Consider the following 15,532-nt stretch of genomic DNA (forward strand, 5'->3'; position numbering starts at 1 on the left):
CCCAGAGGCTGGGTGGGGGGAGGGGGCGCAGAGCTGGGACCCACGGGGTCCTGGGAGGAGAGGGAGATCACCATGCGGGGTCCTGAGCCTGTACAGAGGGGCTGTTATGAGAGGAGCCCCCTAAGGTCAAAGGCAGGACACTCCCTCCTCTGTCCACTGGGCCTAAGGATGCGAGCTGGAAAAATACAGGGAGGGACAGACATCCAAAAGGGCATCGGGCCTCAGGCATGTTCTACCCACATCCCTTGGGAATGAGCAGGGTGCTTCCCGACAGCCCCTGGAGATGCTTCATCCAAGGGGGGACAGCGACATCCTGGCTGGCACTCAGCAGCCCTGGTGGGACGGGAGGCGGAGGCCCCGTGGCGCTCCCTCCCATTCACTCTGCCCTTGGGCCTGCCCTCCCCTGCTCCTGCTTCTCACCGCAGGGCTCCGGACATGGAGCTCCGTTTGTCTATCCATTTGGCACCAGCCTGTCGTGGGTCCCGAGCCCTGCAGCCCTCACTCAATGGCACCAAGTTCGTCCTGATTAAATGTGCCTCAGTCACAACCAGATTAAACTACTTGACTGCAGGGTGCCTGGAGGGCTCAGTTCAGCGTCCAACTTCAGCTCAGGTCATGATCTCATGGTTTGTGGGTTCAAGCCCTGCCTCAGGCTCTGTGCTGACAGCTCGGAGCCTGGGGCCTGCTTCCAACTCTATGTCTGCCCCTCCCCCCCCCGGCTCCTCCCCAGCTCTGCTCTGTTTCTCTGTCTCCCAATAATAAATACATGATAGAAAATTAACAAAAAGAAAACAAAAATACACAAAACCCTACTTGATTGGCATTGTTCGTATTTTTTTAAAAAAGATTTTATATTTAAGCAATCTCCTTGGCCTACGTGGAGCTGGCACCAACAACCCCAGATCAAGGGTCGTGCTCACCAGCTGAGCCAGCCGGGTACCAGTGCTCCTATTTGTGAAAGGCTGGAAGCCCAGGGGAAGTTCGCCCAAATGCAGGCATCTCAGGGCCCAGTTTCTGGAAAACTGTGACACACGGAGCAAATTCCATGTGGTTCGCGTTTTCTAAAACACTTCTGTTACATTTTCTTTCTCAAAGTTAATAAATGCTGTCCACCAATAGGAGGGCATTAACATAAATCTGGCAGAATTCAATTTTCATTTTCACATTAAACATACTCAAATGCTTATTTCCCTTCCTACTGGCTGCCTTAATGATGGGTGCTTAAAAACACCTAGTCTAACATCTTAGAAATAAAACGAATATTTATTTTTATTTCACTTAATGCTTTTGATGAAATATTATTCATTAGAATAGTTAATGGAAATTTCATGGAAGTTATATATTTCAGAAAAGTGCAGTATTTTCAGCAGGTATTTGTCCATGTAAAAGAAAATAAAGAGTAATAGAAAGTAAGGAAAAAAGCAATTTTTACTCAATTTTAAAGTACTGTTGGGGCGCCTGGGTAGCTCAGTCAGTTAAGTGTCTGACTATGGCTCAGGTCATGATCTCACGGTTTGTGAATACGATCCCTACGTCGGGCTCTGTGCTGACAGCTCAGAGCCTGGAGCTGCTTCAAATTCTGTGTTTCCCTCTCTCTCTGTACCTCCCCCGCTTGACTCTGTGTCTCTTTCAAAAATAAATAAGCATTAAAAATAAAGTACTGTTGAAAAAAATAAATAAATGCTGTCCACTGGAATGAGGGAAAAGCCTTGTGGGCAGAGGGTGAAATGCTGGGAGTCCACTTGAATCCCCCCCTTGGAATCCAGGAGGTGGACCCCCTGCTGGGAGGCGGGCCACCCTCCGGGCCATGAGGGTAGCAGGTGCACAGGGCGCTGGGCATGCGGAGGGCTCTGGGCCTCACCCACACGGGGAGGCCTGGGAGGTATGGTCCACTCGGCCACACACATGCCCTCAGGGAACCTCTATGTTCATAATATCCCTGCCAGCGGGGCTTAAAAATCCCACTTAGCAAACAAGCTCCCTTCCTAAATGCTCACTACCTGTTTCCACGCTTTCTGGGATCAGGGGTGATCCCGTATGAAGCCACAGAAGGGAAAGAAAACGCTAGTTTTGTTTTTTGGTGGGGTGTGGGGGCGGCGTCGTTATTTCTATTGGCACTAAGGTCACCTACGGCGTTTCTCCTGCCTGGACAGCAGGACGATGCGGTCACCCAGCTGCACCCTCACCCTCTGCCCAGGCTGCAGGTGTGCACGTGGAGGACGGTGGTGTGCGTGGGGTGAACCCCGGACGTTCGAGGGGAGCCAATGCCCTACAGGACCAAGGGCACGCAGGGACGATGGCGTTACGGAGGCCACGGACGGTCTGGGCCCAGACCCAAGACTGTGAGTCCCCCACTCACCTTGCTCCCCTGCTGGGGCCTGGACACGGGATGGGCGGGCTTTATCCTCCACGAAACCACGAGGGGACCTGGGCTTCTGGAAAGTATGCTTTGGCCCAGGAGGCCTGTGGATGCCCCGCTAAGCACGCACTCCGGGTTCCCTGGTCACGTGTGTCCCTACATCCTAAACGTGTCCCAGGCTTCGGCCGCTGGGCAGCAGGAGCTGGTGCTTGACAGGACACAACATGCTGGGAAAACAAATGTCATTTAAAGCAAATTTTAACACATTTATAAAAACTACATATGCTAAACGTGCTGCACCCGCCACTGTAGCCACACAGTGCGTTTCCATGCTTCACGGTATGGATGTTAACCCGGTGCCCAGCACCTCTGTGGGCAGGCTTGGCATGGCCCTTCCACAGTGGTGCCCAAGACAGAGCGCGTGGCTCTCCTCCTGGGGTTTCCTTCAGTGTGTAACGACCCCACAAGGGCTCGGAGCTCGGCTCCTGCAGTGAACGCTGCAGCCCAAATGCCACAGCAGCAGCAGGGGGCCACGTGGGGGCATTGGTTGGGCACACACAGGGCACAGGGCCAACTGAGGGGCGCTGGGCACGCAACGCTGCACCGCGTCAGAGGACAACCTGCCAACTTTAGTTGGTTTGAATAAAGCTAAGAGAAAGGACATTTGGAGTGTGTTATTTAAATCAATCTAGGGGCACCTGGGTGGCTCAGTCGGTTGAGCATCTGACTTCGGCTCAGGTCATGATCTCACGGTTTGTGGGTTCAAGCCCCATGTCAGGCTCTGTGCTGACAGCTCAGAGCCTGGAGCCTGTTTCAGATTCTGTGTCTCCCTCTCTCTCTGACCCTCCCCTGCTTGTGCTGTCTCTCTCTCAGAAATAAAACATTAAAAACATTTTAAAAAAATATTTTAAAAAATTAAATCAATCTGAACAAAGACTGGTTTTAAATTTCTTTCCAAGCAAGCTTGGTACGAGTCTAAAAAGATCCAAACGGGTGCCCCCCCCCCCACGCCTCTGACCGCCACCCACTGCCTGCAGGTGGGTCTGGGAAAGGTGTGTGGGCTCCCCCACACAGCTGGCACTGACCTGTGTCTGAGGAGGTGTGACGGATGGTCTGTGGGGGCGTCCTCAGGGGCCACTTCCTGGACGCGGGCACAGCTGGGCATACATGCTGTCCCCAAATGCTCCCACACCATTGGTAGCAGGACAGACGGGCTTTGGCCCGGGCTTCAGGGCAGAGACTGCAGGTCACACAGCGGGGTGTCCCCACAACCCTGCTGCCTATCTTCCCTCCCACCGGTCACTGTGACGTCAGTGGGGAGAGGCGAACCCCTGCACTGTACCAGAAAGTGCCAGACTGGGCTCAGAGGCCGTGTTCCCATCTGAGGGGGGTCAAAGTCTGCATTGCCCTGCAGGTGGCTTTGGCGTAGCCTTACCAGATGGAGCGGGGGCCACGTGGGTCCAGGGAAAGCATCCTGGCTGCAGACAGCCGGCTCCGCGTGCCCTTGGAGGAAACACATCAGCTTTTATAAACACAAAATGACGTGAATTCACGGTTAAGGAAAAGGTGACTTGGCTAGAGAAGGGGGCACCCTCCCTGATCACCGTAGCTCAGGGTCTCCCTGCAGTGCGGCTGGCCTCTCCTCACCAGCGGGCTGGCGGGCAGCTTGTCCATGGCCTGCAAGGAAATCTGGTCTCCTGCAGAAACCCCAGGGTAGCTGCTCTAGTGTTTCACTCAAGTTCACTTACAAACACATAAAAGAAGAAAACCCTGAGAAGAAAAAAACACCCCTATCACCGACTTGCCAACAGAGAACCTAACTTTCTGGCTGAACTGCATTCACAGTCAGCCAGGTGCCAAGTCTGTGGTCCTTGACGCTCAGATGCCCACGACGACATTTTAAGAAGTTTTGCTGAATCCTGGGAAGGCGTGAGGAGAAGCCGCGGCCACAGGTCAGGGTCACACCCGAGCACGCCCTGCCTCATCCCAGCTGTCCCCTACTCCAGTTAGCTAGGACAGCCGCTGCCCTCTGTGGTCTCTTTCTGGGCTGGAACCTCAGGTCCTCGGGCCACCGCATTCCCATCCCCCAACACACATGGCCACCACTCTCTGGAACGCCCGCCTGCCGGGATACTCGAGGAGCCGTCTGTTCGTGATCTGGGATGAGGGCCTTGGAAAAGCTCAGGCCTCCCAGGCACATTCTGTGATCCTGGATTAGGGAAAGCCCAGAGCTCGCGAAATGCAGTTCTAACAGCCCCAGGGGCTCCGAGCACAGCTCTGTGGCAAGATCACCACCATCAGGGTTCTCCGGCCGCTGCGGTGAGTGCTCACCTCCAAGGAGCTGCATGGATGTGGAGAAGGGGGAAGGCAGGTGAGAGAAAGGCCCGGAGGAACCGGTTACCGACTCCACCTGCAAAGGACACCGACCCTGTGGAAAATGAAACCCACCTAATGCGCCCTCCTGAACACCCAACACCAGAGAGCCCTCAAGTCCTTCCCCGCAGAAGGAGGCGAGGGACTGCTGCTCTCCTCGGGGGGCCCAATGGCTTGCTCGTCAGGGCCCAGCACCGCCTCCCGACCGGGACCAGAAGCCCCAATGCCAAGTCAGAGAGACCCGGCCCCCGACACACGCAAGCTCCACGGATCGTTCCAGAACAAGGCTGCTGAGCGCACCCGACGTACCTTGTGAAGAGGGGACCACAAGACGAGAGAGGCTGCCCAAAGCTGGGACAGGCCTGCCCAGTCGCAGTGTTCTCTAGAGGCAGGTTGCTGGCGGCAACGAGGGCTAGCTGGCCGGAGACACAGAACTGGCCCAGGAAAGGCCCTCCGGCATTGGCGATCTGTCCGGGGGCTCGCAGCCCTGGCCACCCTGTGAGATGGCCAGGAGCTCAGAAATCTGCACAGACGGCATTCCTGCAGGGCAGGCCCTGGCGGGGAAGGCTCGGCTGGGGCCTCTGCAAAGCTCCTCAGGGATCTGACTGCGGCGCTAGTGCGGAGAACCATTATTTCATCCCACGTTTACAAGCGATGAAATCTGAACGCAAAGAGCGGGGCCAGCGCACATGGCCAACTCACCGCCAGCACTTCTGTGGGGAGCTGCTGCCTTTCCTGTGTAGCCGTGCGCCCTGGTGCCCCACCCAGGCCATGGCCACTGGACAGCACCTGGTCCCTCCTTCCCGAGGATGGTCATGTGACAAAACGCGCCCACAACTAGGCATCACTCATCTCTCTGGTGGGAGGTCTCTTCGTTCTGTGGCCGGGACCAGAATCCTGGGGGTCATGATAGCAGAATCTGGTGCGCTCTGGTCACGGGGCTCAGGCTGTGTCAAGTGTCCACCACCAGCTCCTCCTCGGGCGCTCAGGGCCTCACTCACTGAGACCCCTGCACACACACGCGTTTCTGTGCACAAGCCACTTCGGCTGGCTTTGAACTTGTGTTTTGGATGCTTTACGGTAAGCAGTATCTGGGACAGGGTGTGTGTGTCAGGATTTTAGTGTGTTTTCAGAAATAAAAGCCGAGGATCAAATAATAAGCCTTTGCGTACAATAAGGATTGGTGTTGTTGGGCTCTGAACACAGAGGACGGCCCTAACGACCGCCCGGAGAACACAGGTGGTCGTCCTCCCAGACCCTCCGGACCCGGCCAGTGGGGCCACACGTGAGCCCTGAGCGATCCGCCCAGCTGCCCGCGTCCCACATCTCACATCGGGCAGGTCCCATGAGCCCGTGTTGGCCTGTCCTCAGGACGCCCATGTGGGGCACTTGTAACTGATCCTCCTGATTTAAGATTATTTTTGGATCCTGGACTTATCTTTCTTTTTCCCAAAAGTAACAAAAGTTACAAGAATAGGAGGACTAGAGCCCTCTGTAAGTGACACAGGCTGCAGTGCTCCTCCTTTGAGACCCTTTCCCTACAGACAGAAGAGTGTTTCAGAGAGAAACCTACACCGCATCCTTCCATGGCAACAGCGGAACCACGAAGAAAAGATCTTATTTTGAGGAATTTTATTGTTACATTTTTGCAATAATAGAATGAGGCACGACTATCTCCCACTTCTCCAACAACTCAATAAAAAAGACAATAATCGAGGATAACAGTGTAATTAAAAAAATACAAAAGCCGAAGGTTTTGGAGATAAAACGACTAGTCTATGTGTAGGAAAGCTGTGAATGATTTTAGTTGAGTCTTGCAAATACAATCCCCCACCAAGCCCAGAACTTAGTGCCAGGGCCATCAGCCATCTCCCCACACACCCCGAGGTCAGCAGGAGTGGAAGCCCGGGCCCAGGAAGGTGGGGGGCTGGGGCCTGCGGGTCAGGGACCCGGGCCTGGTGCCCTCCCTGCCTTCCAGGAGCTCGGTGCAGCCCCACCCCTGTACTTGTGCGCTTCTGGTCAGCCAGGTAGAGGGGCGGGGGCACTGTGAATGCGCCCAGCTGGTGCCCGGGCTGGGGGCGGGAGGCTCCCACACTGGTGAGCAGCGGCTGGGGAGGCCCCCTCGGTGACAGGCGAGGAGAGCCCGCCACACCGGGGACCCTGTAGCCACATGAAAGGATCCTGGACCGCACCAGGGAGGTTGCCAGGACTGCTCCTTTCCCTTTGAGCCACAGTTATCGGCACTGACCCTGGGTCACATCCTTCAGTTCATGAGGAGCCCCGGGAAGCAGTGCAAAACAGCAAATTTTTTCCAGCCAAAAAAGCCACAAACCCCAACAACCATGGACACAAAGCCTTGAGCACCGAGAGAGAGAGAGAGAGAGAGAGAGAGAGAAAGTGAGAGAGAGAGAGAAAGAGAGAGAGTCCTGCGGTCTCCTCCCAGAGAACACTGATAACAAGGACGAGTCAGGGGCAGGCCCTGGTCCTCTCCTCCTGGGTCAGCACCTGCCACCAGACTGCTGGAAACGAGCCAAGGAGACGCAAAAGGGACACAGCATCTGTGACAGCCTTGGGACAGCCTTGCCTGTGCTACTCGGCCACAGTGATCACCTGGGGCCCGCAAGGGGAGGCTTCCTGTTTCCTTCTGAACACCAGGCAAAGTCCTAGCCCAGCAGGCGTTTCTATCAGGTGAACACAGAGCAGCACCGGCTTGGGACACAGTGCCTGTGACAGCCGGCAAGAAACACCTGGGCACTGGGAGTGGAAGGGGGCATGGGGGGCGGGGAAGATCCGCCCGTGTCTGAGCGTCAGGGCCCCGGACAGCTCTTCCTGGACGGCCGGGAGCCGGGCCTGGCAGTGTTCACTTGGGCCGGGGGCACATGCGCAGAAGACACCCTGGTGAGCACACGGCTTCGGGCAGGGCCAGGAGCAGGTGCCGGCTGTCCAAAGGCACGAGGTGGCAGCAGTGTGCAGTGACGCGGACTCTGGCTGCAGAGTCGGGGCTCCTGCAAGGGCAGCTGTGGCATTCGCAGAGGCTCTGCTGGGAGTCCTGCTGGTTTTCAGGGGTCCCCAGAGGAGTAGGAAGCGCTTTCCCGCCCTCCAAGGGAAGGGAGAGCGACTGCAGCCGCGCTGTGGTATCGGGAGGTGACGCGTAGGACAGAAGTCACAGGTGGGGGTGGGTAACCAGCACCGGGCGTGTGGGGCAGAGGCGCACCCCTGCCGGTGCACCGGCTGTGGGGCGCTAAGGCAAGTACGCTCCCACCCTGTAAAGCGGGGGCCCTGGCCTGGTCTAGGGTGCCCGGGCTCGGGTCTCCCCAGAAGCCGGCACCAGAGTATTAAAAGGCGGCGTGCTTGCTCTGGGAGGTGGTGGGGGCCCTGCCCTCCCGCAAACCGCCAACAGCGAAGCTCTCAGGTTAGTGTCTCTCACGGAAGGGTCGTGGGTTAGAGGGAAAAGGCCTCTGCAAGGCCAGCAGGCTTGTGCTCTTGTAATCCCAGAGTGCGTGTGCACACCCTCCCCTCCCTGCACACAGTCCTCGCGCTACTGTGTCAGGAGAGGAGTGCGGTTTCTGGAAAGAGAGAGAAGCGGTGTTACTAGTATCATGAATTCATACCAGAGTGACCCCTCGGATTCTCAGTAGTTTGACTACGCCCTGGGTTCAGTAGCTAATGTCTGAGTGTCCGTGTCCCCGGGCCTGGTGCGCGGTGGCGTGGTGGGCACGGTGGTGCAGATCTGGGAGGCCCACCCTGGGCCTGGGCAGGCGTGGCTGGCCAGGGCCACGGAGGCCGTCACGGTCGGCAGGGGTGCCTCTCTCACTGCAACATGATGTCCTTCAGGTTCTCCTGCAAGATGGTGTCCTTCACAGCGTGGAACACGAAGCGGACATTCTCCGTGTCTATGGCGGTGGTGAAATGGTGGAACAGCGGCTTGCTGCGGTTACGTCTCTTCCGGTCGAAACACTGGACCAGGTAGCGCTGAACGTCCTCCAGCCTGTGGGGGTCGCCCTTGAAGTCTGGGAAGTGCTTCTTGATGCTTACGGTCTTGACCTTCTCCACCAGGAGGTCCATCTTGTTGAGGAAGAGGATTATGGAGACGTTAAAGAAGAGCTTGTTGTTGACGATGGTCTCAAAGATGTTCATGGACTCCAGCAGCCGGTTGGTGCGCCTGTCCTCCATGAGCACCTGGTCGTACTCGCTGGATGACACCATGAACAGGATGGACGTGATCCCGTCAAAGCACTGGAACCACTTCTGGCGCTGGGACCGCTGGCCGCCCACGTCCACCATCTTAAAGGGGATTTTTTTAATGACAAAGTCGTGTTCCACGATGCCCTTAGTGGCTTTCCGTGCCAGCAGGATGTCCTGCTTACTGGGAAAGTAATTCTGGAAAACACAGGAGAAGGGAGAGATTCAGCAGGAGACAGAAGGTGAGGAGATCGGGACCAGAGGAGCCCGAGGGACTTCCGGGAGAACTGGACCCAGGCACCAAAAGCAACTTTCACTTGTAAAATTGACATCGGTAGTGGAACAGGAAGTGAAGGCATCAGGAGGCCTGTTCCAAACAAGTGGAGGCGCCCCAGCCCCAAGCGGGTGACCGGAACGCTTTGTCAGCCGCGGCCAAAACCTCACCTGTGTGCGTGTCCATAGGAAGCAGACCGCGGCTTTGGTTTCTGCCCCACAACCACCTTTTCCTGCCAATTTCCAGAGCCTACGTGGTCCCAGACCTTACTGCCAACGACTTTAGTCTCGGCTTTGCAAGGCGGCGATATATATAATACGTTATTCTTGGGAGATTTTAGCTACCACGTGACTCTTGGTAACTGTGACGTGGCCCCGTTAAACCCTCCAGCGACCGTGGCGCGTAAGCACTTGGGCAGTGGGCCCGCCACAGGCTGGACAGGGCTGCCGAGTCCTCTCGGTCTGGAGACCAGCTCACGGTGGTGCCGGGGACAGAGGGGTGTCTTTGGTAGCAAGGCCAGGAAGGGATGGCGAAGCCCATGTGAGGCAGCCCACAAGATGAATGGCCAACGACCTCATAAATAAATGGGGAGACAAGAAAAGGTGGGGGAGGAGCCTACTGATTAAAAGACACTTGGGTGGCATGGTACTTAGGACCGGCCTTAGGAGGCGCGGACTCTGACCGCTAAGACAAGCGGCGCAGGTTATACACGAGGACCCGGGCTGATCTAGGTGCATACAGGCCATCGGCTGAGGTCACAGAACGCTGCCAATTCCGTAGGAGTAGTGACGGTGCTGTGGTTACAACTTCGGGAGCCCTGCTCCAATGACTCGGCGTGACATGTGCGTGCCCCTGCGAGGTGGGCAGGCCGGGCGGCACGTCACACGATTTGTGTTTATGTATGGCTGAGGTTCCCGATGAAAAGTTAAAGGAAATCCTTAGTTTTACTGAAGAATTCCCATGTGCTTTGCGGTAGGCAGAGTGGAGGGATTCTTCAGGAAACGCTACTTCACGCTTTGCAGGCATGAACGAGGCCACTTCCTCCCCTGGAAGGGGAGTCCTCACTGCCACGCGCCTGACTGCCCTCTGCCCTGACACCGAGCACGGATCTAAGAGCCGGACAGGCCCAGGACACAGGCCAGAGGCACGAAGGGACGGCACAACCCTCACCATGGGGCCTCCACACACGTGCTCCCCAATTCTGGGCTGCAGGTTCAGGGTGGGGTGACTCACCAGCTGGCCGATCCGGTCCAAGTTATCCAGAAAGTACTTCACGGACTCACCCTGTCGGGTAGGAAGAACACACACGCATCAGTGCTGGCGGAGAACCCTGGTCTGCAACTACAGACGATCGTGAACGAGTCACCAGAGTGCTACTTCCTGTGCACGCACATGAAGGCGGAGAGACTCCGAGGGGACAGGCGTTTTTAAACATTCAAAACGCAGTTGAAAAAAAACCCCTTAAATGCAGTTTCTCTAGCTACTACCCCAAGATTCAATTTCAGACTGTTTTCCAATCACCCCTGTTGGACTCTCGGCATGGGAGGCGTGCGGGCCCCTCTGACCGGCCAGTCCCCTCCTTTCCAGAGGCGGATGCTGGCTCTGCGCCGACACAGATGGCCATGTGCCCCAGACGCGGTCTTCAGAGAGGGTGAACCTTCCAGAGAACAGGCGCGGCAGAAGACGCTTCCAGTTTCTGGAAACAGGCCTCAAGCTCCACTGCTACTCGCCATGCGCGTACAACCCGATGCGCAGCCTGCGACGAGGAGGACCCACAGCCCAGATTTCTGTGGAGGAGCGAGGACCCCGCATCCCCTGGACATGCTCTGGACTGAAGGCCAGCGCAGATGGACACCGCTCTCCAGCTCACGGCCCTGATCCGGGAGAAGTGTTCAGAGGCTGTGTGAACAGAGGAAGGGGCCGTTTTCCCTCAGGAAGCAGGACAGACGAAAATCATCACGTCCCCCACACACGAGGGACACGGCTTTCCACAGGCCCCTGCTGAAGCCTCCCCGTGGTGGATGGGCCGCCAGGACGGTGCTGGGTCGCATGCGCTCCCTCACATGGGCCCCGGGAGGGTCACCTGGAGGAAGCCCAGGTCAACCTACATCTGCACAGGCGTGTGAAGGTGGATGGCTGTCAGCAGGAGGTGCACATTCCAGGCAGTCATGGGGGAAAGACCACCAGAAAGGTTGGGACTATGGCTTGAGCCTGTGACTTTATGTAAGAAAAAGAAGAAAGAAGAAGATGACAGGAGCAGCGAGCTCCTGATCTGAGCCTCTCCCCACCGTCGCCCCACTGCCTGCCCACCGTCTCCCGAGGGAGAAAACTAAGGAGTGGGTCTCCCTCAGTGGGAATGAGCCTTCCCGCGGTGCAGGGGGCCTCCTAGAGGACGCAGAGGAGAGCGGGCTTTACGGGGACAGGAACAGGTGCTGGACGCAGCACACGCAGCTTAGGATCAGCAGACAGTTTTCCTCCTCATGTTAGGGCGCGGCCAGGGCGCCGTCTGCTTCCTGCTCTAGGGACACAGAGACCCGACACCCCAGCCTCAGGCCTCTGTCCCTGTTCGACACCAGCCTGGGTGTGGGGACAGGTGTTACGGCAGCGTGGGGTGGCCAGTCTGCACATCCCGCCACCTGCCCTGCAGGTCAGGAAGCAGCTGGTCAGCGAAGGGGTCGCCGCCGCAGACAATAGACCCACCTGTACCACGACCCCCTCTTCCTCCCTGCCAAGCCCCCTCCTACACCTGCCGTCCCCCACTCAGCGTCGCTGGAGGTGCCTATGTAGACGTAAGAGTATCCGCACCCGCCTGCCACTGGGTCTCTGCACCGGGAGCGGGGGTCCTTGTGTGGCTGGGCACAGAGTCAGGGCAGTGCAGATGCCCCGGCCAGCGTCCTGTCATCACACACAGCAAGTGTCCCGGGGAGACGTGGGACACGGGTGCTCACCCCAGCGGCGCACGGCGGGGAAGAAGAAGGCGCGAGGACAGGAGGATGGGCTGTGTATTTAAAAAGTGAGTAAGTGGTGTCTCCCAGTTTGGGTGGAAATACCCCAGTGAGCTTGAACTCAGGGCCACCCCACCCATACTCTAAGGTTAATAGACCAGGACCATCACACCCTCTTCCCTCTGCTGCATGCCTCCCTCATTCTACTCCTTCCGAGGGGCATGATCTGTCCGGGACTCTGCCACTCCGTGTGGTTAGGGAACTGCACGCTCTCTGGGGAGGGACGCGTGTGACGAGGGGAATCGGGGTCAGCAGGACCCGCCTCCTCTCAGCGCTGGCTGGCAGGTCCACAGAGCTCTCTGTCACGGCAGAGGCGAGGAGGGGAGATGGGAATCGGTTTGTTCAAACCACCAGGGAGTTGCCCCGCTGGGCTGAGTGGGAACCTCGGTTTGGACCTTGTGGTTTTACCGGCACAGATGGATGGTGTGCGCCATGGGATCTGACACAAAGCCCACAGAACGGTCATTTGCTCGGGCTTCATGGTCTCAGAGCACCAGCTCAGGAAGGTGCCCGGGTTTAAATCCTGGCATATTCCAACACCATGGGGAGGCAGCCAGCTCTTCAGAGAAACGGCACATGGCGGGAACAGAGGTGCTACTGTGGGTGTAACCACCCAGAACCCACGACAGACCAGGCACCACACTGTTCACAGGCTGAAGTCTAGGCTGGTGTCACGGTGTAAGGCAGTGGGGTTTTGTGGGTGCCTTGGTCACAAGGCCAGAGCCTCGATGAATGGGTTGGGAGACCCAGGAACACACGCCCCTGCCTCAGGAAGACACGCAAGAGATGCCGTCCGTGCACAGGAGGCGGCTGTCACCACACCGCATCTGCTGGCACCGTGACCGTGGGCTTCCCAGCCTCTGGGTGATTTCTCAGACACAGGCTACGGGCACCTGTTACTGCAGCCTAAGTGGTCAGACGAGAAACAGAACATGAGAAGTGGGCTTTCTATAACTGTCCGTGGTCTGAAGATCTAAGTCCCCTCATTAGTAATGCTGTGGACTCACAGATTAGATAGAACAAGAGTAAATTCGTTAGTTTGTGCTTAGACGCGACTGGACACACACTCGATATCACTACCTTCCTGACCCAGCTCCTGGAAGCACATGCAATACAATTTGTAAATTTTATTTTAGAGACAGAGAGTATGAGCAGGGGGGAGGGGCAGAGGGAGAGAGAGAATCTTAAGCCATCTCCATGCTCAGCAGGAGCCCAGTGAGGGGCTCTATCCCACAACCCTGGGATCAGGAAGGTGGATGCTCAACCGACTGAGCCCCCAGGCACCCCAAAATGTGCATTTTAATTACGAGCAGCGGCAGCAGCAGCAGCTCTATTTTGCGTTCGTGCCACGGACAGGTGGACATGGCTGGGAGACAGTGGGCGGGGCCTGGGCACATGGCCCTTGCCCAGAGAAGGGTCTTTTTGGCAGATGGACTGCATTGCACACCACGTCTTCCCCGGGGGCACCCACCACCCACACCAGCCACAGACGAGTCTCACGGAGCAGGGTTGCAGCTGCCTCAAAGCTTCTGTCGGCATCGTCAGAGCCAGCCCCACTCTCCTGCACACTGCCCGCCCATGTTGTGGCGTCCCCGTCGGCAGACGTGGGCTGGCCCCATCTGCCTCGATCAGCCAATTCAAGACTGGAGAAGAGGACTCAGCTCTCTCAACACTGTGCAAGTCCAGGCTGTTGAGGTCAGTTTTGCAGGCTGAATGCTAGCACTTGCTTCTCTGCCAGCAATGGGACCAGCACCCTTGGAGGTACTTCCTGCCAGGCTGACAGGTTTGCAGGGGAGGTGAGTACACGGAGGGGAGCCCCTGGGGCTGGGGGTGAGAAAGGACAAAGGAGGTGTGAAGGGGGGAGGAAGAAATCAAGGGCCAGTGGTTACCAGAGAAAAACACAAATCTCCACGTCAGGGGTGGGTGGCTTTTTACTTTAAAATCCCATGCATGCACTCACGAGCCACTTCTATAGTTCTTGATTCAGGGAGGTTGTTTTTTATACTGTAAAATGGGGGCGACTGCGTTGGGATGGAGATGCAGGGCCTGTCAGTGGCGAGCCAGAGGACCCAGAAATTAGTTTACTCGTTTACATATAACAAATTACAAAGACAGAATTGTTTTCAATGCTTTTCAGAGAAAGTGAGTGAGCAGGGGAGGGAATTTGCTATTTGCTCATACTTAAAAAAGGAAATGTAGAAAGATAAACCAGCAACGGATAAAAATGATGAGCTACAGGGAGGGAGGGCCAGGCAGAGGCAGGAGTCTCCATGTCTTCTGACTGTGGAACTGTGCAGAGATCTTGCATGATTCACAACAACATGGAGTTAAAAACCCACCCCTCAGAACAGAAACCGAACTAAAACAAATGAAGATAACAGTATGGGGAGGGAGGAGCTGGACTCTGGCGGCCTTGCCTGCGGCCGCAGCGCATGCAAGTGCACAGGGAGCCGGCCCCAGGCTTGTGAGGGCCCGTACCCAGGCTCTGAGCCCCCGAGCCCAGTTCCTGGGGAGGCTGCTCCTTCCAACTGGGACTAAGCTCTAACATGCCAGGCCCCTCTCACCTGGGAGTTTTCCTTTTCTTCAGCTGAGGTAAAAGTCACCTCACATAAAATTAGCCATTTTCAAGTGTACACAGGGTGCCTCAGTAGCTCAGTGGGTAGAGCAATGACTCTTGATGTCAGGTTGTGAGTTCGAGCCCCACATCGGCTGTACATATTAAATAAACATATTAAATAAATAAATATATTAAATAAATATATTAAATAAAACCTTAAAAAAAAAAGCGTACATACCACGGTGGCATGTAGCACATCCATAGTGTTGGGAAACACCGTTGGCACCATTTTCTGGTTGGAGTGTTTTATTACCAGAGTCTCAGAATTCTTTGTTTTCTAGAGAAGAGGCCTTTGTTAGATGTGTGGTTGCCAAAAATTTTCCCTGTCAGTGGCCTCTTAAGAGGGTCTCTTTGCAGAGCAAAAGTTTTAATTTGATGAAATCAAAATTGATGTTTTTTTTCAGAAATGATTTTTTTCTTTTATGGGTTTTGCTTTTGGGGTCCATCTAAGGATGGATGCTTCATCCAGCCTCAGGGCCTGGAGTTTCTATTACGTTACCTTCGCAAAATTCCCTATTTTACATTTAAATCTACGTGCCGTCTAACTTGTGTGGAAGGTCGTGAGACTCAGGCCACAGCTCTTTTTCTTTCTTTCCTAGTCCATGGATCCCAACTCCTCCAGCAGCACACGTAGAGGGCTGGCCTTCCTTCACCGAACCGGTTTTGCACCTCTGTCAAAATTGGCTGGTCACACGAGTGCGGAGCTGATCTCTGGGTGTGTA

The 15,532-nt window shown here is 56.1% G+C and overlaps 1 protein-coding gene across 1 annotated transcript in view; it reads right to left on the reverse strand.

Annotated features, from left to right (window-relative positions):
• Window positions 1-6,347: 6,347 nt before the first annotated feature.
• The window catches only part of GNA12 (G protein subunit alpha 12), a 107,039-nt gene continuing 97,854 nt past the window's right edge, over window positions 6,348-15,532 (reverse strand). The window contains exons 3-4 of the mRNA XM_039226145.1: window positions 10,422-10,472; window positions 6,348-9,112 (exon numbers count right to left, since the gene is read on the reverse strand). Coding sequence (XP_039082076.1) covers window positions 8,543-9,112; window positions 10,422-10,472 — 621 coding nt within the window. The 3' untranslated portion in view covers window positions 6,348-8,542. The remainder of the gene's footprint in view (window positions 9,113-10,421; window positions 10,473-15,532) is intronic.

Source organism: Hyaena hyaena, unplaced genomic scaffold (assembly GCF_003009895.1).
Source record: "Hyaena hyaena isolate Hyena2069 unplaced genomic scaffold, ASM300989v1 scaffold_20, whole genome shotgun sequence".
Taxonomy (NCBI): domain Eukaryota; kingdom Metazoa; phylum Chordata; class Mammalia; order Carnivora; family Hyaenidae; genus Hyaena; species Hyaena hyaena.